At 42.6% G+C, this 24,005-nt stretch overlaps 1 protein-coding gene and 1 pseudogene across 7 annotated transcripts in view; both read left to right on the plus strand.

The window, feature by feature from the left end:
* Positions 1-2,768: 2,768 nt before the first annotated feature.
* On the plus strand, positions 2,769-5,892 carry LOC103238532 (60 kDa heat shock protein, mitochondrial-like; annotated as a pseudogene).
* A 13,597-nt stretch (positions 5,893-19,489) lies between these two features.
* Positions 19,490-24,005, plus strand: part of RBMS2 (RNA binding motif single stranded interacting protein 2) — a 94,991-nt gene continuing 90,475 nt past the window's right edge. The window contains exons 1-2 of one of the 7 annotated variants that reach the window (XM_008003698.3): positions 19,490-19,772; positions 19,909-19,974. Coding sequence is in view for 4 of the 7 variants with exons in the window: in XM_008003692.3 (XP_008001883.3) it covers positions 21,180-21,245 (66 nt within the window). In the remaining 3 variants the exon portion in view is untranslated. Of the gene's footprint in view, positions 19,773-19,908; positions 19,975-20,988; positions 21,246-24,005 lie in introns of those variants that run through there. The other 6 variants (XM_073020868.1, XM_073020867.1, XM_008003692.3 and 3 more) reach the window with 6 other exon arrangements.

The raw sequence follows: 24,005 nt of genomic DNA on the forward strand, positions 1-24,005 counted from the left end.
AGGTAATTTATGTAACTACCACTCAGAAAAGAGATTTTTGGTGTTAAGTATATTTACTCCCTTGTTTGCATTTCTTGTTCCAATTTAGTTAATTTAATTAGATGAAAATTCACAATAAAAAGTAGGTGAAGGTGCCAAATCAAAGGAATAATACTACATATAAAATTTCTGTGATAGTTGCTAATGGTACCAGTACTTGATTTCAAGTTTCTCTGAAATATCATCTTAGTTTTGTTTTTGAGTTATTATTATTTAACAAGTCCCTTACTGGTGAATATTTGTGTTATTTTCCCTTTTTTTTTTGAGATGGAGTTTCACTCTTGTTGCCCAGGCTGGAGTGCAATGGCACGATCTCAGCTCACCACAACCTCCGCCTCCCGGGTTCAAGCGACTCTCCTTCCTCAGCCTCCTGAGTAGCTGGGATTACAGGCGCCAGCTAATACACCTGGCTAATTTTTGGTATTTTTAGTAGATATGAGGTTTCTCCATGTTGGTCAGGCTGGTCTCAAACTCCCGACCTCAGGTAATCCACCCGCCTCGGCCTCCCAAAGTGCTGAGATTACAGGCGTGAGCCACTGAGCCTGGTCTCCATTTTTTATTATTACTAGAATCACCATATTTCCTGGCTTGTCTGGAACAGTATGAAACATGTTCTTATATTTATAGCAAAATTAGGCCAGGCGCGGTGGCTCACGCCTGTAACCTCAGCATTTTGGGAGGCTGAGGTGGGCGGATCACTTGAGGTCAGGAGTTCGAGACCAGCCTGGCCAACATGGTGAAACTCCGTCCCTTCTAAAAATACAAAAAATTAGCCAGACGTGGTGTCGCACACCTGTAATTCCAGCTACTCGGGAGGTTGAGGCAGGATAATTGCTTGAACGCCGGGGGGCAGAGGTTGCAGTGAGCCAAGATCACGCCACTGCACTCCAGCTGGGCGACAGAGGGAGACTCCATCTTAAAAAAAAAACAGAAAACCAAAAACCAAAAACTGCCTAAGGAACTCTAGAATCACAATATTTAACACAATTATTATAATTTAATATAGAAGCACAAGCAGGGAAAAAAATATGTCACCAAAGTTTTCAAGTAGTCAACTCATTATTGGAGCCATTTTATTTTATTTATTCAGCTGGTTCAGAATTCAAAAGGGCATATAATGAAGTTGCTATCCTGCTTCTGTTTCCCAGCTACCCAGTTTCCCTCCCTGGAGGCAACCAGTGTCATTGTTTTTTTGTTGTTGTTATTGGATTTTTTTTTTTTTTTTTTTGGAGATGGAGTCTCGCTTTGTCGCCCAGGCTGGAGTGCAGTGACGCGATCTCGGCTCACTTTAAGCTCCGCCTCCCGGGTTCACGTCATTCTCCTGCCTCAGCCTCCCGAGTAGCGGGGACTACAGGCGCCCGCCACCACGCCCGGCTAATTTTTTTTGTATTTTTAGTAGAGACGGGGTTTCACCGTGTTAGTCAGGATGGTCTCGATCTCCTGACCTCGTGATCCGCCCGTCTCGGCCTCCCAAAGTGCTGGGATTACAGGCGTGAGCCACCGTGTCCGGCCGTTGTTTTTTTTTTTTTTTTTTTTTTTTTTTTTTTTTTTTTGAGACGGAGTCTCGCTCTGTCGCCCAGGCTGGAGTGCAGTGGCGCGATCTCGACTCGCTGCAAGCTCCGCCTCCCGGGTTCACGCCATTCTCCTGCCTCAGCCTCCCGAGTGGCTGGGACTACAGGCGCCCGCCACCACGCCTGGCTAATTTTTTGTATTTTTAGTAGAGACGGGGTCTCACTGTGTTAGCCAGGATGATCTCGATCTCCTGACCTCGTGATCCACCTGCCTCAGCCTCCCAAAGTGCTGGGATTACAGGCATGAGCCACTGCACCCAGCCTGTTGTTCCTTATTTCTTTATTATTTTGTATTCATCTGTAAAGGAGGATTTTCTTCATCAATTACTTGGTTATTCTGAGAAACAATTCATATAGAAAAGGCAGGCTATATATTCAACTTGTTTTCCTTTATTTACTAGTTTTAGGAATAGTAAGTTGATTATGTAATATTCTCTTAAAGACGATCAATTAGGGCTTTGAAAAATTATTATGAACTTGTGGATTTTATTAAATTTGGCATGTTTACATTCTTTGTAGTTATTCTTTTTGATGCTCAAACTGTACCATCTTTGGACAATAGCAACCCACTGAAGTTGATTCTTTTTAAATATTATTCATTTAATTTTTCACTTTTTTCAATAGAGACTGTGTTTCCCAGGCTGGTCTTGAACTCTTGGTCTCAAGCAGACCTCCTGCCTCTGCCTCGTAAAGTGCTAGGATTACAGGTGTGAGCCCCCATGCCCGGCTTCTAAAGTTGATTCTTGAATCCTTTTAACATAACCCCAGTAGTCTTTGATAGCTTTCTTGCTTACTGCTGTGAAGATGCCTTGTATGTACTGTCTCTTCTTATTGTTGCCAATTGTATCTTTCGGATCTATTCCTACAAGTGGGACTGTTGGGTTGAAGGGTAAATACACATATAATTTTGGTAGATAGTGTGAAAGGCATTATTTTATTTTGTCTTTCCACAAGCAATATATGAAAGTGCCCTCCCTGCCTTTTTTTTTTTTTTGGTAGAGACAGGGTTTTGCTCTGTCGCTTATGCTGGAGTGCAGGGGTATGATCTTGGCTCACTGCAGCCTCAAGCTATCCTCCCACCTTACCCTTCTGGGTAGCTAGGACTAAGGCATATGCCACTGTGCCTGGCTTATTTAAAAACCTTTTTTTTTTTTTTTTTTTTTTTTAGAGATGGGGTGTTGCTATGTTGCCCAAGCTTGAAAGTACCTTTTAACCCACAGTCTCACCAACAGTTTGTTGTAAGCTTCTGGATTTTTGCCAGTCTGGCAGGTGAGAAATGATATCTCCAGGTAGTTTTTTTGTTTGTTTGTTTGTTTTTGTTTGTTTGTTTTTTGAGATGGAGTCTTTGCTCTGTCACCCAGGCTGGAGTGAAGTGGCAGGATCTCAGCCCACTGCAAACTCCGCCTCCCGGGTTCACGCCATTCTCCTGCCTCAGCCTCCCGAGCAGCTGGGACTACAGGCGCCCGCCACCACGCCCGGCTAATTTTTTTGTATTTTTTAATAGAGATGGGGTTTCACCGTGTTAGCCAGGATGGTCTCGATCTCCTGACCTCGTGATCTGCCCGCCTTGGCCTCCCAGAAGTGCTGGGATTACAGGCATGAGCCACCATGCCCGGCCTACTCCATGTAGTTTTAATGTGAGCATATTTTTATGTTCAAAATCACATTTTAATAAGTTGATGATAGCAAACCTGCATTGACATTTAAAGAAGGCAGGCCAAGCATGGTGGCTCATGTTTGTAATCCCAGCACTTTGTAAGGCCAAGGCGGGAGAATCACTTGGGTGCAGAAGTTTGAGACCAGCCTGGACAACATAGTGAGACCCCATCTCTATAAAAATTTTTAGCCCTCACTCGCCAGTGACGACCTGTCTCGCTGCGTGCACGCCCTGCCACCGCCCTGCAGAAATGCTTTGGTTGCTTACAGTCTTTCGCCAGATGAGACCAGTGTCCAGGGTACTGACTCCTCATCTCGCTCGGGCTTATGCCAAAGATGTAAAATTTGGTGCAGATGCCTGAGCCTTAATGCTTCAAGGTGCAGACCTTTTAGCCGATGCTGTAGCCGTTACAATGGGCCAAAGGGAAGAACAGTGATTATTGAGCAGAGCTGGGGAAGTCCCAGAGTAACAAAAGATGGTGTGACTGTTGCAAAGTCAATTGACTTAAAGGATAAATATAAAAACATTGGAGCTAAACTTGTTCAAGATGTTGCCAATAACACAAATGAAGAGGCTGGGGATGGCACTACCACTGCTACTGTACTGGCATGCTCTGTAGCCAAGGAAGGCTTCGAGAAGATTAGCAAAGGTGCTAATCTAGTGGAAATCAGGAGAGGTGTGATGTTAGCTGTTGATGCTGTAATTGTTGAACTTAAAAAGCAGTCTAAACCTGTGACGACCCCTGAAGAAATTGCACAGATTGCTACGGTTTCTGCAAACGGAGACAAATAAATTGGCAATATAATCTTTGATGCAATGAAAAAGGCTGGAAGAAAGGGTGTCATCACAGTGAAGGATGGAAAAACACTGAATGATGAATTATAGATTATTGAAGGCATGAAGTTTGATCGAGGCTATCTTTCTCCATACTTTATTAATACATCAAAAGGTCAGAAATGTGAATTCCAGGATGCCTACATTCTGTTGAGTGAAAAGAAAATTTCTAGTGTCCAGTCCATTGTACCTGTTCTTGAAATTGCCACTGCTCACCGTAAGCCTTTGGTCATAATTGCTGAAGACATTGATGGAAAAGCTCTAAGTATACTCGTCTTGAATAAGCTAAAGGTTGGTCTTCAGGTTGTGGCAATCAAGACTCCAGGGTTTGGTGACAATAGAAAGAACCAGCTTAAAGGTGTGGCTGGGCCGGGCGCGGTGGCTCAAGCCTGTAATCCCAGCACTTTGGGAGGCCGAGACGGGCGGATCACGAGGTCAGGAGATCGAGACCATCCTGGCTAACACGGTGAAACCCCGTCTCTACTAAGAAATACAAAAAACTAGCCGGGCGAGGTGGCGGGCGCCTGTAGTCCCAGCTACTCGGGAGGCTGAGGCCGGAGAATGGCGTGAACCTGGGAGGCGGAGCTTGCAGTGAGCTGAGATCCGGCCACTGCACTCCAGCCTGGGCGACAGAGCCAGACTCCGTCTCAAAAAAAAAAAAAAAAAAAAAAAGGTATGGCTATTGCTACTGGTGGTGCAGTGTTTGGAGAAGAGGAGTTGACCGTAAATCTTGAAGACGTTCAGCCTCATGACTTAGGAAACATTGGAGAGGTCATTGTGACCAAAGACGATGCCATGCTCTTAAAAGGAAAAGGTGACAAAGCTCAAACTGAAAAAAATGTATTCAAGAAACCATTGAGCAGTTAGATGTCACAACTAGTGAATATGAAAAGGAAAAACTGAATGAACAGCTGGCAAAACTTTCAGATGGAGTAACTGTGCTGAAGGTCGGTGGGACAAATGATGTTAAAGTGAATGAAAAGAAAGACAGAGTTCAGATGCCCTTAATGCTACAAGAGCTGCTGTTGAAGGCATTGTATTGGGAGGGGGTTGTGCCCTGCTTCAATGCATTCCAGCCTTGGACTCATTGACTCCAGCTGATGAAGATCAGAAAATTGGTATAGAAATTATTAAAAGAACACTCAAAATTCCAGCAATGACCATTGCTAAGAATGCAGGTGTTGAAGGATCTTTGATAGTTGAGAAAATTATGCAAAGTTCCTCAGAAGTTGGTTATATGCTATGGTTGGAGATTTTGTGAATATGGTGGAAAAAGGAATTATTGACCCAACAAAGGCTGTGAGAACTGCTTTACTGGATGCTGCTGGTGTGGCCTCTCTGTTAACTACAGCAGAAGTTGTAGTCACAGAAATTCCTAAAGAAGAGAAGGACCATGGAACGGGTGCAATGGGTGGAATGGGAGGTGGTATGGGAGGTGGCATGGTCTAACCCCTAGACTGGTGCTTTACCTTTATTAATGAACTGTGACAGAAAACCCAAGGCAGTATTCCTCACCAGTAACTTCAGAGAAGCCAGTTGGAGAAAATGAAGAAAAAGGCTGGCTGAAAATCACTATAATCATCAGTTACTGGTTTCAGTTGACAAAATACATAATGGTTTACTGCTGTCATTGTCCATGCCTCCAGATAATTTATTTTTATTTTTATTTTCACAATACACAGTCCTTGTATTTAGGTACATTATGAGACACACTTACTTTTTCTCTACATTTAGCACATCAGCATAGAAATGTGATGAATTAATCTCCTAGTGATATAAAGTAAGAAGTAATGCACTGCAATAAAATATCACATGTGACAGGACACCAAGCGGGGTTTTGTTAGGAGGTGGGGAGGAGAATGGTACAAAGCTGAATCAGGCAAGGTCCCTACCCTTCATCAGCTTACAATTTAGTTGGAGAGTTAAGACAATTTAAGAGTGAAATCGATTCCATAATCATGAACTGTCACAAGGCTGCCTGTGATTAACTTCCAAATGGGTAATCCAGTCAATGAAGGCTGAGCTCAAAGGCAAGAGACTTCAGTGTGGACTGGGAAGGCTTTGTTTCTTAGTTGACTTCTCAGAAAGTTGCTTCCTTGCCTCCTGGTATTAGCCTTTTATTTTGTATTTTTGAATAAAAAAACATTTGTACATTCCTGATACTGGGTACAATAGCCATGTACCAATGTACTGCTTTCAACTGAAATCACTGAGGCATTTTTACTACTATTCTGTTAAAATCAGGATTTTAGTGCTTGCCACCACCTGATGAGAAGTTAAGCAGCCTTTCTGTGGAGAATGAGAATAATTGTATACGAAGTAGAGAAATATCCAATTATGTGACAACCTTTGTGTAATAAAAATTTGTTTAAAGTTAAATTTTTTTTTTAATTAGTTAGGCATGGTGGCATGTGCCTGTAGTCCCAGCTACTCAGGAGGCAGGGGTGGGAGGATCAATTGAGCCCAGGATGTCAAGGCTGCAGTGAGGCATAATCAAGGCACTTCACTCCAGCCTGGGCAACAGAGAAAGACTGTCTCCAAAAAAAAAAAAAGTTTGTCTTTAGCAATCTAAAATTTGACGAGTTTGCTTTGATTCTCTAGCTGCAGGTTCATAACCTGATCTACCCACTGTAAATTCTATACTTTCTTTTCCCAGGATTTGCTAAAGGAGGCACAACCCGTTTTACCCAGGAGATGGCAGTGTTTCTCTTACTGTTATATTTATTGGGCGCTCACTTTCCCATCGAAGGTGAAATACTTAAAGTGAAAATTGTATTCTTTCAGTGAATAATCTTGAGTTAAATTATGTTTAGCTGTTAATGATAATAAGATTAGTAAAGTTGGTGCCTGCCTTCTAGGAGTTGACAATCTAGGAGCAAGAGTTCGTGGAGGTGGAACTGTGAAGCAGAGTCAAAGAATAGCCTAAAAAGGCCAGCTGTGGTGGCTCACACATGTAATCCCTGCACTTTGGGAGGCTGGGGCAGGCAGATAACTTGAGGTCAGAAGTTCAACACCAGCCTGGCCAACATGGTGAAACCCCATCTCTACTAAAGATACGAAAATTAGCCAGGCATGGTGGTGTGCACCTGTAATCCCAGCTACTGGGGAGGCTGAGGCAGGAGAATTGTTTGCACCTGGGAGGCAGAGGCTGCATGAGTCGAGATTGTGCCGCTGCACTCCAGCCTGGGCGACAGAGCAATATTCTGTCTCAAAAAAAAAAAAAACCTATGAAAATTTAAAACAAAATGTTACAGGAATACAAATTTGTAATTGACCTCTTGATGTGATGTCTTTAATGGCAGTTTAACTTTAGCCCACAGATGAGAGTGGGCTTACTCCACTGTTAGGAGACACAGGTAAGTTCAAGCTGTCTGACTTCCAAGACACAAAAATAGGCAATAAAAAGAAAATCAGGCCAGGCGTGGTGGCTCATACTTGTAATCCCAGCACTTTGGAAGGCTGAAGCAAGAGGATCTCCCTTGAGGCCATGAGTTTGAGACTAGCCTGGGAAACATAATGCGACCCCTATCTCTACAACAAATTTAAAAATTAGCCAGGCCTGGTGGCATGTGCCTGTAGTCTTTGCTATTTGTCAGGGGTGGTGCTGAGGCAGGAGGATCACTAGAGGACCGTGTCTCAAAAACCAAAAACAGAAAATGATATATTGTAAATATAAAGGGAAAAGTTCCTAGATGTTCTAATGTGCCATTCCATCACTGCCAGCCCTACTTTTACCATTTTTTCTTTTTTTTTTTTCTTTTTTTTTTTTTGAGATGGATTCTCTGTTGCCCAGGCTGGAGTGCAGTGGCAAGATCTCGGCTCACTGCAAGTTCTGCCTCCTGGGTTCCCGCCATTCTCCTGTCTCAGCCTCCCAAGTAGCTGGGATTACAGGTGCCTGCCACCACGCCTGGCTACTTTTTTTGTATTTTTAGTAGAGACGGGATTTCACCATGTTAGCCAGGATGGTCTCAATTTCCTGACCTCATGATCCACCCACCTCAGCCTCCCAGAAGTGCTGGGATCATAGGCGTGAACCACCGCCCCTGGCCTTAACCATTTTTAATTAGTAACATTTTTTTTCAGATGTAAATTTTGTGTTCTGAGACAGTCCATTTATTCATTTAACAAATATTTTAAAATTTTAAATTAGCCAGGTCCTGCTGAATGCTAAGGATATAATGGTGTACAAAACAGTCATAGTCTCTGTCCTCATCAAGTTTATGCTTCTGGTGAAGCCTGCTCATGACTAGTGACCATATAACTAATGTATATTGATATTTTAACAATTACTTTTTCAGCACCATAGGAACAGGAAAAATAGAAAAACAATTATTTCTTACATTCAAATCTCTCTTTTTTTTTTTTTTTTTTTGAGACAGAGTCTCCCTCTGTTGCCCAGGCTAGAGTGCAGTAGCGCAATCTCGGCTCACTGCAACCTCTGCCTCTGGGTTCAAGTGATTCTCCTGCCTCAGACTCCCGAATAGCTGGGACTACAGGCCCACACCACCATGCCTGGCTAATTTTTGTATTTTTAGTAGAGACAGGGTTTCACCATGTTGGCCAGGCTGGTCTCGAACTTCTGACCTCAAGTGATCTGCCTGCCTTAGCCTCCCAAAATGCTGGGATTACAGGTGTGAGCCACTATGCCCAGCCCTTATATTCAAATCTTATATTTCACCTGAGAGTTTTAGGATGTGGTCCTAATTATCTGGAAAGCAGATTTAAAGCAAATTATCTTCTAAATATATAGCGAATCAAAACTCAGGTAGAAGCTTCATTAGGAGTGCTTCTCAGCAAATGTGGTTTTTAACAAACCTCTTGCTGTTTGTGTTGTAAGTTTATCCCTAGAAATATTACCCAGTATGTAAGTTAAGAATAAGTCAGAATATTGAATATGACTACTACTTGAGGTAAGGGGCTGGCTTGAGGAAAATAGTTGAATCTTTCACTTCTGGATTCCTAGGATTATTCCTTTATTATTTCTGACCCCAAAGTACATATTTACTGGAATTATTTTACGGGCAAATAGAAAGGGTAGAATTCAGTCAATAAATCTGAATTCTGGCCAGGAGCAGTGGCTCACACCTATAATCCCAAAACTTTGGGAGGCCGAGGCAGGCAGATCACCTGAGGTTAGAAGTTCGAGACCAGCCTGGCCAACATGGTGAAACCCCATCTCTACTAAAAATACAAAAATTAGCAGGACATGGTGATGCGTGCCTGTAATCCCAGCTGCTCCAGAGGCTGAGGCAGGAGAATTGCTTGAACCCAGGAGGCGGAGGTTGCAGTGAACTGAGATTGTGTCATTGCACTCCAGCCTGGGCAACAGAGTGAGACTCCATCTCAAAAAAAGAGAAAAAAGAAAAATGAAGAAGAAATCTGGATTCTGGTGTCACTTATGCTGCTGTTTGACCCCTATGACCTTGTGTAAGTGAGTTTGCCTCTCTGGGATTTGCCTTTTTAATCTGAAAATGAGAGAGGACAAGGGGAAGGAACTATCCAATTAATCACTGTTTTGGTTCATTATCATCCTCACAGTCTCATACTTCTTGCAATATTTAGTTTGACCATATGAAATTGCTAGTATTCAATGATATGAAAAGATTAAGATTTAACCTATAGAGACAGCAGTTTCATTTGATTCAGCCTAATTGTTGAATCAGTTGTGGGCCCTATTGGGATCATCTGAGTTATTTATTTTAGGGATAGATGAGGCCAAGGCCAAGCAAAATTAATGCCTCAGGTGTGAAGGAAACACACATTTAGAGAATAAATCTTTCTGGTAGGTGATAAAATAAAAAGAGAATACAATGAATACCACCATATAATCAATGTGGTATATTCTGGGTTACATAGAATCCATTCCAGCCTTTTCGTTCTACAATATGGTAATTTTCTAGCCCAGTGATTCTAAATGATTTCGTTCCTGTATTCCTTCAGCGTCTGGCAAAGGAAAAGTCCATTTGACAATTTTATTAGAATATTCTCTGTAGTAATGCTTGGCCAGGAATATCTGTTGCTGTAGGAGAATACAGCCTGTTAGCACTGATATCCAGGGTGTGAAAGAAATAATTCTTTAGAGCTGTCTTTTTCCTTGTTTGCCAGTGAGGTAAGTCAAAGAGGTAAAAAGACAAACTTTTCTAATTTTTAGTTTTAGACCAATTTTGTCATTCCATCCTACATCAGAAGGGGTCACGGCTAAGCTTTGCTTTACTGTGTGATGTAGCTCATTAATGTTTCTTGCCTAAGGAAACTGGTATGTTCAATAAACTGTTTTTTGTTTTTTGTTTGTTTGTTTTTGTTTTGTTTTTTTACTTTTCCCCAAGACATAATCTCATCTTTTTACCAGGAAATAAACTGAATTTTTTTTTTTTTTTTTTTTTTTTTTTTTTTTTTTTTTTTTTTTGAGACAGAGTCTCATTCTGTTGCCCAGGCTGAAGTGCAGTGGCATGATCTCGGCTCACTGCAACCTCCGCCTCCCGAGTTCAAGTGATTCTCCTGCCTCAGTCTCCCAAGTAGCTGGGATTACAGGCGTGTGCCACCACACCTGGCTAATTTTTGTATTTTTAGTAGAGACAGGGTTTCACCATGTTGACTACGCTGGTCTCGAACTCCTGACCTCAAGTGATCTGCCCACCTCAGCCTGCCAAAGTGCTAGGATTACAGGTGTGAGCCACCACACCCGGCCAATAAAGTCAAATTTTGGACTATTTCCATTACATAGCATTTTGGGCACAAAAGTAAATCAGTGGAATGGAAAGATAATCCACAGGGAGTATTTACTCCTAGGGAAAAATGTTTCTTTGGCTCTAATATACCTTGTTCAGGCCTCTGAGCCACATTCAGAGCCTCACATGCAAACTGACCTGTCTCATTGCTTTCAGACACATATACCACACCAGGTTGTCTCCATTGGAATGTCTGGCTAGGGTCCAGCACATCTACAGGTAATACATTCTTCTGAGTTCTCCACCCTGATATGGAGGGGCCAATAGAGGCATGCAAACATTTTTCTTTATTTTTCTTTTTATTTTGAGACGGGATCTCACTTCGGTTGCCTAGGCTGGAGTGCAGTGGCGCCATCTCAGCTCACTGCAGCCTCGACTTTCCAGGCTCAGGTGGCTCTTCAACCTCAGCCTCCTGAGGAGTTGAGACTACAGATGTGCACTACCATGCCTGGCTAGTTTTTTGTATTTTTAGCAGAAATGGGGTTTTGCCATGTTGCCCACATTGGTCTTGAACTCCTGGACTGAAGCAGTCTGCCCACCTCAGCCTCCCAAAGTGCTGGGACATTTTTCAGCTACATTTTGGGGTTGATCTAGCCCCTACTCCTTCACCTTGGACACTTGTTTAAAAGACTTGTTTTTCCGGAGAAATCACAAACCTATATTGAATCAGGTACAAATGTCTCTTCCCCAAAGAGGTTACAGATAGCTCTCATTTTGCTTTTTTCCCTTCAAAACAATTCCTGAGTGCTGGGTTCATGAGAACCAAGAATTAGTGAGGCATTGACTAAATCTGGAAAAATGTGGGCAATATAATGGGCAAAGCAGAAGGGCATCAAAGTAAATACACTGGAGGAAGTAGTATTCTTCCTCCTCCCATATATTTCCTGGATCTAACCTCAGAACACCATTACCTTCCCCATCATTTCCATGGAATTCCATAACTCCTTTACAAATATACTCACCTGTAATACCAGCACTTTTGCAGGCTGAGGTGGGCAAATTGCTTGAGCTGAGGAGTTCAAGACCAGCCTGAGCAACATGATGAAACCCCGACTCTACCAAAAAAAAAAAAAAAAATTACAAAAGTTAGCCAGGTGTGGTGGTGCATGCCTGTAGTCCCAGCTACAGGGTGGGGAGGGGTGGGGTGGGTGTGAGGATCACCTGAGCCTGGGGAAGTCAAAGCTGCCTGTTGTGAGCCGTGATTGTGCTACTGCACTCCAGCCTAGGTGACAGAGTGAGACCCTGTCATAAAATATATATACATATATATATGTTTATAATATATATACTCACCAGAATGAAGGATTTAGTTTCCAGTTTTGTTGGTGCTCTTTAACATAATACACCCTTGGCAACAGTTTGCATATCTGGGTCCTTTTACTTCTGTGGTCTCAACTTACTAGACTATACAAATTTAGATTTTTAGGCCAGGCACAGTGGTTCACACCTGTAATCCCAGCACTTTGGGAGGCCGAGGCGGGTGGAGCGCTTGACATCCGGAGTTCGAGACCAGACTGGCCAAAATGGTGAAACCCTCTCTCTACTAAAAATACAAAAAATTAGCTGGGTGTGGCGGCAATCACCTGTAATCCCAGTTACTTGGGAGGCTGAGGCAGGATAATTGCTTGAATCCAGGAGGTGGAGGTTGCAGTGAGCCAAGATCATGCCTTTGTACTCCAGCCTGGGTGACATAGAGAGACTCTGTCTCAAAAACAAACAAATAAACAAACAAACAAAAATTTAGGTTTTTGTATTAGTTAATATAAGTAGAGCTTATTGAATTAGATCCTTCTTTATCTCCCTTCTATCTGATATTCTCTACTTGTAGAGTAGAGGAATGGGGTTAAATCTTAGCATGTAAGGAAGTCCCCCTTTTTTTCTGCCAGATTTGTTTTTATTTCTTGGATTGTAGGACTCAAAGAGAAATGGGAGCTGGGGTGTCTTGTATCTAGTGTTTTTTGATTTTGTATTATTTTGTTTCCTTTTTTTTCTAGAGATAAGACATATTCCACCAATTTCCAGGAGACTGAGAATTATGAAAATAATTTATGAATAATCAGGTTGTATGCTTATGGGAGAGAGGGAAGAAATTAAATTGGATGATCCCTGAAACTTTTCGAGGTATGTAGTTTAGCCTGCGTGATTCTAGGATAATCTTTTGAATGTAACTAAGATGCCAGTTTCTGGAATTGCTCACTTCAGATCTTAAAATTTGGGTTTAACCCAGAGGGATACACGCTGGCAGGCGGTAGAGTAATTAATTGCAATGAAGCTAGCATCTATTGGGTGTTTACCAAGTGTCAGGCACCTTCTTAAGGGCTTTATACGCATTGCCTTATTTCATTTCACTACAATTTTAGGGAGTAGATACTATTTATTATTCCATTTTACAGATGAGAAAAGTAGGGATCAGATATGTGAGGTAATTTCTCCCAGTGCAAAAGTGAAGTATTATCTTCATTTTGCACATGGGTGAATGAGAGATGTTAAGTAACTTGGTCTAAAGTCATATAAGTAGTAACTAACAGTGGTGACAGGATTTTAATTTTCGTTTTGGAGACAGTCTTGCTCTGTCAACCCAGGCTGGAGTGCAGTGGAGCAATCTCAGCTCACTGCAATCTCTGCCTCCCAGGTTCAAGAGATTCTTATGCCTCAGCCTCCCGAGTAGCTGGGATTACAGGTGTGCACCACACCCAGCTAATTTTTGTATTTTCAGTACAGATAGCGTTTTGCCGTTTTGCCATGTTGGCCAGGCTGGTCTCAAATCCTGGCCCAAAGTGATCTGCCCGCCTCGGCCTCCCAAAGTGCTGGGATTACAGGCGTGAGCTACTGTGTCCAGCCTGGTGTCAGGATTTGAACTCAGGTCTGCCTTTTTCTAAAACCCATGGTTTTTAACTGTTTTTAATTTTTTCTTAATTTAATTTAATTTAATTTTATTTAATTTTATTTATTTATTTTTTTTTTGAGAGGGAGTCTCGTGCTGTCGCCCAGGCTGGAGTGCAGTGGCCGAATCTCAGCTCACTGCAAGCTCCACCTCCCGGGTTTGCGCCATTCTCCTGCCTCAGCCTCCCGAGCAGCTGGGACTACAGGCGCCCGCCACCTCGCCCGCCTAGTTTTTTTGTATTTTTTAGTAGAGACGGGGTTTCACTGTGTTAGCCAGGATGGTCTCGATCTGCTGACCTCGTGATCTGCCCGTCTCGGCCTCCCAAAGTGCTGGGATTACAGGCTTGAGCCACCGCGCCTGGCCTTGATTTTATTTTTTAAACTTTTTATTTTATTACATATTTATTTATGTATTTTTTTTAGAAATAGGGTCTCTCTCTGTCGCCCAGGCTGGAGTGTCGTGACAGATCACAGTTTACTGCAGCCTTGAACTCCTGGGCTTGAGTAATCCCTCTGTCTCAGCCTCCCCAGTAGCTGGGACTATAGGCGCACACAACCACACTGAGATAATTTTTTTTTATTTTAATTTTTTTAGAGACAGAATCTTGCTCTGTTACTGGTATGGTCTTGGAACTCCTGGCCTCAAGCTATCCTCTTGCCTCAGCCTCCTAAGTAGCTGCGATTATGGACACGAGCCATGTGCTTGGCATTAACTATTTAAAACAAATATATATATATATATAATATATACATAATATATATAATATATATATTAATAGAGATGAGGCTCTCACCATGTTGTCCAGCTGGTCTTAGGTTCCTGAGCTCAAGCAATCCAACCACCTTAGCCTCCCAAAGTGCTGGATTACAGACGTGAGCCACTATGCCTGGTCTCTTGCCCCACCATCCTTTTTTTTATAGGGGTGAGGTCTCAACTACTTAAAATTCTAAGGTATCATTAAGCATTAAGGAATGAAAGTGAGACTATAACACATTAGGAATATTAGAATTGGGTTAGGTACAGTGGCTCATGCCTGTAACCCAGAACTTTGGGAAGTAAAAGTGGGAGGATCGCTTGAGACCATGAGTTCAAGACCAGCTTGGTCTCGCTTGTTCAAGAACAGCAATGTCACTTCTGGGTATTTACCCAAAAGATTTGAAATCAGTTCATTGAAGAGATGTCTGCATTCCCATGTTTATTGCAGCACTATTTAGAGTAGCCAAGTTATGGAATCAACCTAAGTGTTCATCAACAGATTAATGAATAAAGAAAATATGCTATATATACACAATGGAGTACTATTCAACTTTATTTATTTATTTTTTTTGAGACAGGGTCTCACTCTGTCACCCATGCTGGAGTGCAGTGGCGTAATCATTGCTCACTGCAGCCTCCAACTCCTGGACTCAAGTAATCCTCCCACCTTAGCCTTCCAAGTAGCTGGGACCACAGACGTGCACTACCAAACCTGGCTAATTTTTTAAATTTTTTGTATAGATGGGGTCTCACTATGTTATCTGGACTAGTCTTGAACTCCTGGGCTCAAGTGATCCTCCCACCTTGGCTTCCCAAAGTGCTGGGATTATAGGTGTGAGCCACCTCATTCAGCCTCAACTTTAAAAAAGAAGGAAATTCTGTCATTTGTGACAACATGGATGGAATCGGAGAACATTATATTAAGTGAAATAAGCCAGGCACAAAAAGACAAATACTGTAAGTTCTCACTTATACATAGAATCTAAAACAATCAACTCGCGGTAGCAGAAAATAGAATGGTGGTTACAGAAAGCTGGGGAACCGGCCGGGCTCGGTGGCTCACGCCTGTAAACCCAACCCTTTGGGAGACCGAGGCGGGTAGATCACGAGACTAGGAGTTCAGGACCCGCCTGGCCAACATAGTGAAACCCTATCTCTACTAAGAACACAAAAATTAGCCAGGCATGGTGGCGTGTGCCTATAGTCCCAGCTACTCAGGAGGCTGAGGCAGGAGAATCGCTTGAACCTGGGAGGTGGAGGTTGCAGTGAGCCAAGATTGTGCCACTGCACTCCAGCTTGGGCAAAGAGTGAGACTCCGTCTCAAAAAAAAAAAAAACAAAAAAAAAAACACAAGCCGGGGGATGGAGGAAATGGGGAGATGCTGGTCAAACTGTACAAAATCTTAGGAGGAATAAGATTTTTTTGTGAGCTCTATTGCACGTGTGGTGAAAATTGTTATTAATAGTGTATTATACATTTCAAAATTGCTAAAAGAGTAAATTTCACATGTTCTCACCACAAAAATGATAAGTAGGCTGGGCTTGGTGGCTCCTAGCACTCTAGGAGGCTGAGGCAGGTGGATCACTTGCCTCACTTGAGGTCAGGATTTTGAGACCGGCCTGGCCAACATCATGAAACCCTGTCTCTACTAAAAACACAAAAATTAGCCAGGTGTGGTGGTTGTGCACCTGTAATTCCAGCTACTTGGGAGGCTGAGGCATGAGAATGGCTTGAACTTGAGAGGTCAAGATTGCAGTGAGCTGAGATCATGTCACTGCACTCCAGCCTGGGTGACAGAGCAAGACTCTTGTCTCAAAAAAAAAAAAAAAAAAGATAATGAGCCTGGGAGGCAGAGGCTGCAGTGAGCCGAGATCGCGCCACTGTCCTCCAGCCCAGGCGACAGAGCCAGACCCTATCTAAAAAATAATAATAATAGTAAGTATTTGAGGTGATAGATATGTTAATTAGCTTGAATTAATTATTCTACATTATAGTATAAGTCATAACTTCACTTTGTACCCATAAATACATACAATTATGAACTGTCAGTTTACAAACAACAACAGTCGGAAAACCTGCAATGAGATACCACCTCGCACCTATTAGGATGACTATTATAAAAAAAAATTATCCGCTGGGTGCAGTTGCTCATGCCTGTAATCTCAGCACTTTGGGAGGCCGAGGCGGGTGGATTGCCTGAGCTCAGGAGTTTGAGACAGGCCTGGGCAACACAGTGAAACCCTGTTTCTACTAAAATACAAAAAATTAGCCGGGCTTGGCAGCATGTGCCTGTAATCTCAGCTACTCAGGAGGCTGAGACAGGAGAATCGCTTGAACCCGGGAGGCAGAGCTTGCAGTGAGTTGAGATCATGCCACTGCACTGCAGCCTGGGCCACAGAGCAAGATTCTGTCTCAAAAACAAAAAAGGCCAGGCGTGGTGGCTCATGCCTGTAATCCCAGCACTTTGGGAGGCCAAGGTGGCCGGATCATAAGGTCAAGAGATCAAGACCATCCTGGCCAACATGGTGAAACCCCGTCTCTACTAAAAACACAAAAAACATACGTGTGCATGTGTCTTTATAGCAGCATGATTTATAATCCTTTGGGTATATGCCCAGTAATGGGATGGCTGGGTCATATGGTACATCTAGTTCTAGATCCTTGAGGAATCACCATACTGTTTTCCATAATGGTTGAACTAGTTTACAATCCCACCAACAGTGTAAAAGTGTTCCTATTTCTCCACATCCTCTCCAGCACCTGTTGTTTCCTGACTTTTTAATGATCACCATTCTAACTGGTGTGAGATGGTATCTCATTGTGGTTTTGATTTGCATTTCTCTGATGGCCAGTGATGACGAGCATTTTTTCATGTGTCTGTTGGCTGTATGAATGTCTTCTTTTGAGAAATGTCTGTTCATATCCTTTGCCCACTTTTTGATGGGGTTGTTTGTTTTTTTCTTGTAAATTTGTTTGAGTTCTTTGTAGGTTCTGGATATTAGCCCTTTGTCAGATGAGTAGGTTGCAAAAATTTTCTCCCATTCGGTAGGTTGCCTGTTCACTCTGATGGTAGTTTCTCTTGCTGTGCAGAAGCTCTTTAGTTTAATGAGATCCCATTTGTCAATTTTGGCTTTTGCTGCCGTTGCTTTTGGCGTTTTAGACATGAAGTCTTTGCCCATGCCTATGTCCTGCATCATGCTGCTATAAAGACACATGCACACGTATGTTCATTGCGGCACTATTCACAATAACAAAGACTTGGAATCAACACAAATGTCCATCAGTGACAGACTGGATTAAGAAAATGTGGCACATATACACCATGGAATACTATGCAGCCATAAAAAAGGATGAGTTTGTGTCCTTTGTAGGGACGTGGATGCAGCTGGAAACCATCATTCTTAGCAAACTATCACAAGAACAGAAAACCAAACACCGCATGTTCTCACTCATAGGTGGGAACTGAACAATGAGATCACTTGGACTCGGGAAGGGGAACATCACACACCGGGGCCTATCATAGGGAGGGGGGAGGGGGGAGGGATTGCAATGGGAGTTATACCTGATGTAAATGACGAGTTGATGGGTGCTGACGAGTTGATGGGTGCAGCACACCAACATGGCACAAGTATACATATGTAACAAACCTGCACGTTATGCACATGTACCCTAGAACTTAAAGTATTAAAAAAAAAAAAAAAACTAAATTAGCCAGGTGTGGTGGTGGGTGCCTCTAATCCCAGCTACTTGGGAGGCTGAGGCAGGAGGATTGCTTGAACCCAGGGGGCAGAGGTTGCAGTGAGCTGAGACGGTGCCACTGCACTCCAGCCTGGGTGACAGAGTGAGACTCTGTCTCAAAATAAATAAATAAATAATAAAAAAAGAAAAAAAAAAAACACAAAAATTAGCTGGGCGTGGTGTCGCACGCCTGTAGTCCCAGCTACTCAGGAGGCTGAGGCAATAGAATCGTTTGAACCCAGGAGGCAGAGATTTCAGTGAGCCGAGATTGCACCACTACCCTCCAGCCTGGCGACAGAGTGAGACTCTGTCTCGGGGGGAAAAAGAACAAAAAGTAGAAAGAAAAATTAGACTTAAAAATAAAAAGGTTAAATTGGGTTGATTGCCTTTATGAGTCGGGCCTTCAAGAGAAAGGTTTCTATCCTGGCTAACCCGGTGAAACTCCGTCTCTACTAAAAAAAAAATACAAAAAACTAGCCGGGTGAGGTGGCGGGCACCTGTAGTCCCAGCTACTTGGGAGGCTGAGGCAGGAGAATGGCGTAAACCCGGAAGGCGGAGCTTGCAGTGAGCTGAGATCCGGCCACTGCACTCCAGCCCGGGAGACAGAGCGAGACTCCGACTCAAAAAAAAAAAAAAAAAAAAAAAAAGAGAAAGGTTTCTGTACCACATTGTTAGGGTAAAGGAGAATATATCATCCAAGGGCCTAAACAGCAAGGATAAATTGGTTGAGAGTCTCTGAGAGCAGAAAAGGGACTTAAAAAATATATATTGGGGCCAGGCTCAGTAGCTCATACCTGTAATCTCAGCACTTTGAAAGGCTGAGGCAGGCAGATCACCTGAGGTCAGCAGTTCGAGACCAGCCTGGCCAACATGGTGAAACCCCATTTCTACTAAAAGTACAAAAATTAGCCAGGCATGTTGGGGCACTCCTATAGTCCCAGCTACCGGGGAGGCTGAGGCAGGAGAATTGCTTGAACCTGGGAGGCAGGGGTTGCAGTGAGCTGAGATACTGCCACTGCACTCTAGCCTGGGCAACAGAGCAAGACTCTGTCTCAAAAAAAAAAAAAAAAAAAGTCACTGAGCGATGTCTTCATTTATTTATTTACTGCATTTGGCTGCTGTGTTTCCAATCTCAGTTGCAATTCCCACACTGAGGCTGTCCCACCCTTCCTGTGTCCCTTGAGCTGAGCAGGCACTTCCTGTCCTATTGGAAATGAAAGTTAGAGATTGGGGGTAGGGTATGTATATTTACTCTGCAGAATGCTAATACTGTCTGTTCCATTATCATAGCAAAAAAGTGACAGGGAAACTAGAATAGAGACCAGAACTTCATTTGAGGGAGGGTTTAGGCTTAATATTTGTTGTCATAAAACAGGGTTAATTTATATCTCAAGAGAATACTTAGGATGGCAGCAAGGTGGCCTTATGAATGGATTTGAAGGCTTTCATTTTATATCTCTATTCCACTTGGATTGTTAGGGGTTACTGGATATCATTCTGAAGTTTTTGGTTTCCTTTCTTGTTAAGGTTACTCCTACAAAGACATTCTTTGGAAACTAGTAGAGGTAAGTGTTGCAACTCTATTAAGTTCTTGACTCTGAAATTTATATCCCTTCCTAAGAATTTTGTGTTTTTATTCTGTTTGAAGCATATGCTTTTTAAGTAGGTTTTTTTTTTGTTTTTTTGGGTTTTCTTTGACAGCTCAAAGACAACTCGAAGCAGATATCCCAACTGTGGACGTCAATTTAGACATAAATTCCAGGTTTGGTGAGTTACTGTAATTGTTTCAGTTTCATGGATCTTAAAGACGAGGAAATAGTAGGGTAAAGTGTTAAATAAGATAGCCTGCAATTGTTAAAGAAATGCCTAGGCCCCAAGTTTCATGATATAGTCCAGTTTGATCATTCTTTCTTAAGTATGAACTCATTCCTTGGAGAATCTGAAATAGGGGTGAGGGGCATCAGCCCATTGGTGTGAGCCAAGAGAAACAGATCTAAGAATCTGAAACTAGTTATACCCCATACTCTGTTTTGCTTAGCTCTGCTATTTGGTGTGTTCCTCTGTTTGTTCCTTTGTACATTAAGATCACTGCAAATGGGCCAGGTGTGGTGGCTCACGCATGTAATCCCAGCACTTTGGGAGTTTGAGTGGGCAGATCACTTGAGGTCAGGAGTTCGAGACCAGCCTGCCCAACATGGCGAAACCCCATCCCTACTAAACAATACAAAAATCAGCTAGATGTGGTGGTGGGTCCTGTAATCCCAGCTACTCGAGAAGCTGAGGCAGGAGAATTGCCGAAGGTGGAGGTTGCAGTGAGCCAGATCCAGGATTGCACCGCTGCACTCCAGCCTGGGTGACAGAGTAAAACTTTGTCTAAAACAAAAAACAAAACAAAAAAAAACACTGTAAATGTAAAGTAGGGGAAGCCCTGAGCTTATCTCAAACACTGTGTCTCTAACTCTGGTTTTTTTTTTTTTTACATGTTCTCCAAGGCAATGTCTCAGGAGCCCCTTTAAAATCAAGCTTGAAATCTTATAGCAGAGATCTAAGGGTGTAAATAAAGCCCTTGTTGTCTTTATATGAGAATCAGAACTTGTTCATAGAGGAAAGGGGGTAAATTTGAAAGGGGTTAGACCTAAGAACTCTGCTTTCTCGCTTTAACTCCTGAGACTGTGAAAAACAAACAAAAAATAACATCTTGGGCATTAGGACCCAGTCGAAGTGCCTCTGCCTCATTCAGACTCTGTTAACTTCTCTCAGTGACGTAAAGGAGCAGCCCGAGCTCATTCTCTGCCCGCAGCCCCCCTTCATCTCTCCCCTCCTGCTCCTTTTCTCCTCCTTTCTCCTCCCCCTCCCTTTTATCCTCCCTCCCTCTCCCCCTTTCCCTCGCTCCCCTCCTCCCTCCCTCCCCGTCTTTCTTACCCCCTCCCTTTCTCTCGCTCTCTCACTCGTTCCCTAACATTAAAGAGAAAATGCTGCTATCGGTGACTTCCAGGCCTGGGATTTCGACTTTTGGCTACAATAGAAACAACAAGAAGGTAGGGAAAAGCGCTTTTTTGGTGCCTAGCTACTTCTTTTTCTGGGGATCTGGCAATGCCCTTGGTTTTTACATTCTTTTTAAAGAGGGGAAGGGGATTTCTCTCTCAAGATTCCTAATTCCTCACCGTGCTTCTCCCTTTTCCACTACTTCTTTCGGCATCTTTTCTCACCTGGTTCTGGAGTTCAAAGAACTTACAGTCTTTGTGAGGCCTGAAAAGACAGGGGAATTAAAAACAAATCAAGCTTGCAAGTTTGTATCCTTATGAAATGAAGTTAGTTTGACTTCCTGCTGATGTATCAGTCTCCACAAGGATAATATGTCATCTCAGACCCTGTGCCCCCGTCCACCCCCCACCCTACAAGATTATTTTATTTGTTGATTAACTGTTTCCATTCTCTCCCCAACCTTCCCTCCTACCCATACCACCAGTAGTATTAGATAGCTGAAATCATAGATAGTGAAGCCACAACAGTTTATCAAGAGCTGCGTATATTCTTCTAGACTACAGATCCTACCCCACCCAGCCTATAGAGAAGGAGTCTTGAGAGACATCGCACCTTGGGATTAAGGCACAGAGCGCTGTGATACTTTGGATCTTGCATTTGAGCTGATACTTGGAGCTCTGCAGATAGCCAGACTTTGCAGTGACCCTAGGAGTCTTTATGATTAACCCATGGCTGCCTGAGAGTTGTGCTGTCCTTGGGCAATCTGGGGAGAGATGGACAATCTTGTCCATATTTGACAAGGAATATATTTGGCAGTTTCTGGCATTTCAGGGCACACAGCATACTGATTAGGAGGAATTTCATGCTGTAGCAGGAAGAAGACGCTTTACCCTCTCTTCGTGTTATAGCTGTTCTTTTAAGAAAAAAATGTGACATGGACATTTAGGGAATCTTTTGCTCATCTAATGGAATGTTGGAGGGTGAGGAACAATTCCTGCTGCTTTCTCATGTACCAATGAGACCATTACAGGTAGATTTAAACAAAAGTGTCTGATAATGCAGTGGGTAAATGTTTAGACCCAAAACACTTAGTGTTGATTTATGGGCTTAGTCTATGTGGTACTCATTCTGTTTATATCCTAAAGAAATATGGGTAGAGGGGAGAGGAAATGGGGAGCTATAGGTCAGAGGATACAAAGTAGTAGATATGTAGGATGAACAAATCCTGAGATCCAATGTACAACATGAGGACCACAGTTAATAAAATTGTATGTATATGGGATTCATGCTAAATAAGCAGACTTTAGCTCCTCTTGCCACAAAGAGAAACAAAAGGGATAACTATGTGGGATGATTAATTTACTTTATTACAGTAACCTTTCTACTATCTATATGTATCCCATAACATGTTATATACCTTAAATATACACAATGAAATTCACTTTAAAAAAGAAATGAGGCTGGGCACAGTGGCGTATGCCTGTAATCCCAGCACTTGGGAGGCCAAGGCGGGTGGATCACTTGAGGTCAGGAGTTCAAGACCAGTCTGGTCAACATGGTGAAACCCCAAATTTGCTGGGCTTGGTGGTACGCACCTGTAATCCCAGCTACTCAGGAGGCTGAAGCAGGAGAATCACTTGAACTTGGGGGACGGAGGTTGCAGTGAGCCAGGATTGTGCCACTGCACTCCAGCCTGGGTGACAGAGCAAGACTCCATCTCAAAAAGAAATGAAATATGAGTTTATACATATTTGTTGGTTATCAATGTATGTTTATATGTACATATGCTGACATCCCTTTATCAAATGTATGTATAGATAATACATTATATATTATACATATATATTTGAAAGGGAAATATTTCATGTGTCTTTATTCTTTTCAAACCTTGTAGAGTACCATGTGAAAATTTCTTTCCTGATTTTTTTCCCTCCTAGTCTCTCAGGTTACCCAGAACTCATTAAAATAAAATGAATTCCCAAAATGAATTGCTTCCCTATTAGAGTTTTCATGTATTTGAAGCTATCTAAAAATCTCTTTTCGTTCTCTACTCCCTCTCCCACCTTGGAGTATAGGAAAAATTTAACTAGCTTCTAAATCTAGGATAGTATAAGGGACAAGAGGTATGGTTGTGGGTTTGGGTTGAAATCTCTTCTCTTCCTGATAACTGTAAGGTTTGACAATTCAGGAATTATTGGGATTGGTGGGGGAGGTTGGGTAGATACATAATTACTAATTACTAATGTATTTGTCAATTCTTTGGGTTCTTATAAGTCAATGTTATGTTCAGATATAAGGATGCGGTATCTGTGCAACACTTTGTGGCTATGCATATGACTCCTTTTGTGCCTATATACGTTTGTGAATGCAGAGAGTTTTCATATTTTTATTTTTACTTTTTTTTTTTTTTTTGAGATAAAGTCTCACTCTGTCACCCAGGCTGGAGTGCAGTGGCGTGATCTCAGCTCACTGCAGCCTCCACCTCCCAGGTTCAAGCATTTCTCCTGCCTCAGCCTCCCGAGTAGCTGGAACTACAGGAGTGCCACCATACCCGGCCAATTTTTTTGTATTCTTAGTAGAGACAGGGTTTTACCATGTTGGCCAGGCTGGTCTCAAACTCCTGACTTCAAGTGATCTGCCTGCCTTGGACTCCCAAAGTGCTGGGATTGCACTTTGAGTCGCCAAGCCCGGCCCATATTTTTATTTATTTATTTATTTATTTATTTATTTATTTTTTTGAGATGGAGTCTCACTCTGTCCCCCTGGCTGGAGTGCAGTGGCGCGATCTCGGTTCACTGCAAGCTCCGCCTCCC

Source organism: Chlorocebus sabaeus, chromosome 11 (assembly GCF_047675955.1).
Source record: "Chlorocebus sabaeus isolate Y175 chromosome 11, mChlSab1.0.hap1, whole genome shotgun sequence".
NCBI lineage: Eukaryota > Metazoa > Chordata > Mammalia > Primates > Cercopithecidae > Chlorocebus > Chlorocebus sabaeus.